General features: G+C 39.1%; 1 protein-coding gene across 1 annotated transcript; it reads left to right on the top strand.

Moving 5' to 3' along the window:
• Positions 1 to 3,111: 3,111 nt before the first annotated feature.
• On the top strand, positions 3,112 to 5,385 carry LOC143683269 (uncharacterized). Its single transcript, XM_077159421.1, has 2 exons — positions 3,112 to 3,182; positions 3,633 to 5,385. Exons 1-2 carry the CDS (start codon positions 3,112 to 3,114, stop codon positions 5,383 to 5,385), a joined length of 1,824 nt encoding a protein of 607 aa, XP_077015536.1.
• Positions 5,386 to 5,694: the final 309 nt, after the last annotated feature.

The raw sequence follows: 5,694 nt of genomic DNA, 5'->3' as shown, positions 1-5,694 counted from the left end.
CCAAAGTACAAAATAGGGAGGAGGTGCTGCGTCCTCTGTTGATAATGGGAAAGAACAGGAGGATGATAGCTCTGCCACAACGGGTAAATAAAGTGCCCATGGTCTCACTTTCAGATGGACTTTATAAGAGCAGCAAAGGTGAGGGGGAGGCCTTGTCCCTCTTTTCACTGCCTCTATCAGTTTTTGGATGACATCTAGCAGTGTACCACCCTGGTAGAAGGATGCTGTCAATCCTAATTCAGAACCACCTGTGGATATGTGAAGTTCTACTAGCCCAGGGTTTCCTCAATACTACTGACATTTAGGGTTGGATTATTTAAAGAAATAACTTTCAATATTCTGTATGTTCCTTAACAGAAATATAATTTGCAGTTATTTTCCCCATTCTGTGTGTCGTCTTTTCACTTTCATGATAGCTGTCTTCTGAGCACAAATGAAATGATTGTTATTTCATTTTTTAAAGATAAGGAATTTAAATGCCTTGCCCCAGGATAATGTGCATGCATTCATATGAGTATTGTGTTTCTGCAGTGTGCAAGAGCAGAGATTTGAACCAGATCTTCACAGCCTTGGGCTCATGTTAAAGTGTGGTATAAAGTATAATGTTCTTAGGAATCAGACTTCATAAAAATACACAAGTAATGGCAATTAGAATATCAATTTTTATACAAATGACATATGTAAAAAGCCTGAAATGACTTGACCCACTACTGTGTCAGTGGACCCGTGGGGGAGAGTAACAAGACTGAAAACCAGTGTGGGATCAGTAGAGGCTTAGTGGGGAGCAAGAATACCTAAAAACACCCAACAGAAATGGTTTAAATAATATCCAGAATCACATAACATAATACCCAAAATTCTATAAATGTCTGTGTACAGTTTTGTGTGGACACACCTTTTCATTTCTCCTAAGAGTGTAATTCCTGAGTCATATGGTAACTCTATGTTTATGCATTCGAGGAACTCCAGACTGATTCCTCAGTTGGCCGAACCATTTTACATTCAGTGTATGAGGGTTCCAGTTTCTCCACATTTTTGTCAACACTTGTTATTATCCAACTTTTTTATTCAACCCATCCTAGTGGTTGTGGAGTGCTATGCCATTGTAATTGTGGTTTGCATTTTTCTGATGGTTAATGATATCTAACATATTTTCATGTGCTTATTGGCTCTTGCATGTATTTTTTTGGGGGGTGAAATGTCTCTTCAGACATTTTTGTCTTTGACTATTTTTTATTGCATTATTCGTCCTTTTATTATTGAGTTGCATGAAGTTTTTCATATGTTAAGTTTTTTTGTATGTTCCTTAACAGAAATATAATTTTCAGTTATTTTCCCCATTCTGTGTGTCGTCTTTTCACTTTCATAATAGCTGTCTTCTGAGTACAAAAATTTTTAATTTTGATGAAATCCAATTTATCTATTTTCTTTTGCAGTTTGTGCTTTTGATGATGTATTTAAGAACCCATTGTCAAATCTGAGGTCATGAAGATTCACCCCTAAGCATTTGTTCAATAATTTTATAGTTTTAGCTCTTACATTTATATTGTTGATCTATTTTGAATGTCATGGACCTAAATGTAAAATAAAAAAAAAACCTATACTTTGGGGGAAACAACAGGAGAAAATCTCCTGAATCAAGGAGTAGGCAAAGAGTTCTTAGACATAACATCAAAAGCATGATCCATAAAAGCAAAATTTGGTAAACTGAACTACATCAAAATTTAAACTTTACTATGTAAGAGACCATGCCAAAGGCATGAAAATCAAGATATAGATTGGGATAAAACATTTAAAAACCTCATATCAAAGAAAGAACTAGTGTCTAGAATATATAAAGAACTGTTACCATCATAAAACATGGTCTTTAATAGTTAGGCACACCTGACTGCATATCAAACAGCGAAATAAGTCTCTTTGCTTTGGTTAGAATGTGAGTTTATTGAAGATGCATCAACAAGTAACTGGAGGAAAAAAAAATCTTTCCAGCCCATTTCTGAGTGAGAAGGGTGATTTTGGCTTTTATAAACCCAAACAGACAAAGAAATGGTCTTTGTAGCAGAAGAAAAAAAAAATAGAAGAGTAAAAGCTGTTTGGTCAGCCTGTCCTTAGAAATCCTTCCCTCACTCAGACTTGCTTTTCAAAGTGCTGGTTATCAGACCAGATGGTAATTTCCTTGCATAGTCCTGCTGGCTGTGCTGGGAGGGTTTCTTGAAACAGAGAGTAAATTTTTTGTTGAGCTTAGGACAACAGCAAGATATTTCAATAGGGCTTTTATGCTTTAAATAATTCAAAGCTGCTTGAGTGAAGTGATCATAATAAACAGTTTTCTAACTACTGAAGACAATACTAAGCATTTTCCAGCTAAAGGATTGTGTTGAGTATTTTCTATCTATCCAGCTATCAAAACTCTCAGAATTCAAAGTAAACAATCAAACAGTCCAATTAGAAAATGGACAACAGGCAAGAAGAGACTTTTATTTGTGCTGAAGAGATGATATAGAAGGCAAATAAATATATAGGAGGTTGATGAATATCATTAACCATTAGAGATATGAAATTAAAACTATAATAAAATATCACTACACACTATCAGAATGGCTGAAATTAAAAGAAATAATAGTAACAATACAAAGTGCTGGTGAGGATGTGGAGAAACTGATCACTCATATACACTGCTAGTGAGAATGTAAAATAGTCAATCACCCTGGAAAGTTGTCTGGCAATTTCTTAAAAATCTAAACATGCCATACAACTTAACAATAATACACTTGGGTAACCTGTACACAGATGTTTATAGCAACTACTGATAATAGCCTAGATAAATAGATAAATGGTTAAATGAACTATGATACATTCTTCCATTGATTACTATTTACCAGTAAAACATGATTGAACTATTGATATATGCAGCAATCTGGATGACACTACAGAGAATTATGCTGAATGAAAAAAGCCAATTACAGCAGGCTACATAACTATATTATCCCAATTATATAGTATTCTTGAAATGACAACACTATAGAAATGCAGGGCAGATGACTGATTGTCAGGAGTAAGGCCAGTCCAGAGGCAGAGGGAGGGAAATGCAAGTAGCTATAAAATGGCAACATGAGCGATCCTTGTGCTGATGTAAATGTTCTGTATCTTGACTCTATCAATGCCAATATCCTGACTGTGGTGTAGGATAGTTTTGCAAAATGTTTTCACTGGTGGAAATTAGATAAAGAATATGTAGATTCTCTGTATTTTTCTTAAAATTGCTTATGAATCCAATTATTTTAAAATAAAAATCTATTTAATAACAAAAATATGCAAGAGATGAGTAGAAAGTAAAATATATAAGATATTCACAACTATGTCAAATCTGTTTATGCAATGATAAAGATAAAAAGAATAGATAAAAAATGAACATCCTTGCATTAGAGTCACAAAAAGAATTCTTTTTCAAATTTGTTGCTAGTTATGGTGTGCTAGTGTCATGGTTAAGGACAGGTGTCAACTTGGCCAAGTTGTGGTACCTGTTCATCTGATTGGGCAAGCGCTGGCCTGTCTGTTGCAATGAGGACATTTCATAGGATTAGGTCATGATCACGTCAGCTACATCCACAGCTGATTCCATTTGTAATCAGCCAAAGGGGAGTTCCTTACAGTGAATTGACTGAGGAAGAGAAAACTCAGGCCTGGTTTACAGATGGTTCAGCACGATATGCAGGTACTACCCGAAAGTGGACAGCTGCAGCATTACAACCCCTTTCTGGGGTGTCCTTGAAGGACAGTGGTGAGGGGAAATCCTCTCAGTGGGCAGAACTTCGAGCAGTGCACCTGGTTGTTCATTTTGCTTGGAAGGAAAACTGGCCAGAGGTGCGTTTGTATACTGACTCATGGGCTGTTGCTAATGGTTTGGCTGGATGGTCAGGGACTTGGAAAGACCATAATTGGAAAATTGGTGACAAAGAGGTCTGGGGAAGAAGTATGTGGATAGACCTTTCTGAGTGGGCTAAAAACATGAAGATATTTGTGTCCCATGTGAATGCGCACCAGAGGGTGACTTCAGCAGAGGAAGATTTTAATAATCAAGTGGATAAGATGACCCGTTCTATGGATACCAGTCAGCCTCTTTCCCCAGCAACTCCTGTTATTGCCCAATGGGCTCATGAACAAAGTGGTCATGGTGGTAGGGATGGAGGTTATGCATGGGCTCAGCAACATGGACTTCCACTCACCAAGGCTGACCTGGCTATAGCCACTGCTGAGTGCCCAATCTGCCAGCAGCAGAGACCCACACTCAACCCCCGATATGGCACCATTCCCCGAGGTGACCAGCCAGCTACATGGTGGCAGGTTGATTACATTGGACCACTCCCTTCATGGAAGGGGCAGCGATTTGTTCTAACTGGAATAGACACATACTCTGGATATGGGTTTGCTTTCCCTGCACGCAATGCTTCTGCCAAAACTACTATCCGTGGGCTTACAGAATGCCTTATCCATCGTCATGGTATTCCACATAGCATTGCTTCGGATCAAGGAACACACTTCACAGCAAATGAAGTGCAGGAATGGGCACATGCTCATGGAATTCTCTGGTCTTACCATGTTCCCCATCATCCAGAAGCAGCTGGATTGATAGAACGGTGGAATGGCCTTTTGAAAACTCAATTACGGTGCCAACTAGGTGGCAAAAACTTGAAAGGCTGGGGTAACGTTCTCCAGGAAGCTGTGTATGCTCTGAATCAGTGTCCACTCTATGGTGCTGTTTCTCCCATAGCCAGGATCCATGGGTCCAGGAACCAAGGGGTGGAAATGGGTGTGGTGCCACTCACTATTACTCCTAGTGATCCACTAGGAAAATTTTTGCTTCCTGTCCCTGCTACCCTGAGTTCTGCTGGTCTACAGGTTTTAGTTCCAAAACGGGGTGTGCTTTCTCCAGGAGAAACAACAGTGATACCACTGAACTGGAAGTTAAGATTGCCACCTGGCCACTTTGGGCTACTTACACCTCTGGATCAACACACCAAGAAGGGGATTACATTATTGTCTGGGGTAATTGACCCTGACTATCAGAAGGAAGTAGGACTGCAACTACATAATGGAGGGAAAGAAGAGTTTTCTTGGAATATAGGAGATCCCCTGGGGCGTCTATTAGTACTACCATGCCCTGTGATTAAAATCAATGGAAAACTGCAACAACACAATCCAGGCAGGACCACTAATGGCTCTGAGACTTCAGGAATGAAGGTTTGGGTCACCCCACCAGGCAAAGAACCACGGCCAGCTGAAGTGCTTGCTGAGGGGAAAGGGAACATGGAATGGGTAGTGGAAGAAGGTAGTGATAAATATGAACTTCGACCACGTGATCAGTTACAGAAACAAGGACTGTAATGCTGTTTCGTTTGTGTTATACTATTTAAGTTGTAAGATATCAAGTTTAAGGATGAATGTTGCCCAAGGATTTGCACGCTATTCTGGAGAGATTTAATGTGTTTCCAGTTATATGCAGGACAGTTGAGTAGTGTCAGGTAAAAGAAAAAATGTGTGCTTATTTGTTTTCATTTGGAAATTAAGTATGGTCTAAGGTGATATATATATATATATCAAGTTGACAAGGGGTGGACTGTCATGGTTAGGGACAGGTGTCAACTTGGCCAAGTTGTGGTACCTGTTCATCTGATTGGGCAAGCGCTGGCCTGT

The sequence above is a fragment of the Tamandua tetradactyla genome, chromosome 5 (genome assembly GCF_023851605.1).
Source record: "Tamandua tetradactyla isolate mTamTet1 chromosome 5, mTamTet1.pri, whole genome shotgun sequence".
Classification (NCBI taxonomy): domain Eukaryota; kingdom Metazoa; phylum Chordata; class Mammalia; order Pilosa; family Myrmecophagidae; genus Tamandua; species Tamandua tetradactyla.
This window is presented reverse-complemented; position numbering and strand designations above follow the sequence as displayed.

Excerpts from the sequence above, each read along its gene's own strand:
- LOC143683269 (XM_077159421.1), top strand. The coding sequence starts at position 3,112 with ATGAGCGATCCTTGTGCTGATGTAAATGTTCTGTATCTTGACTCTATC. Across the intron at positions 3,183-3,632 it reads GCCAATATCCTGACTGTGGT|CCAAAGGGGAGTTCCTTACA; the intron begins GTAGGATAGTTT and ends ATTTGTAATCAG.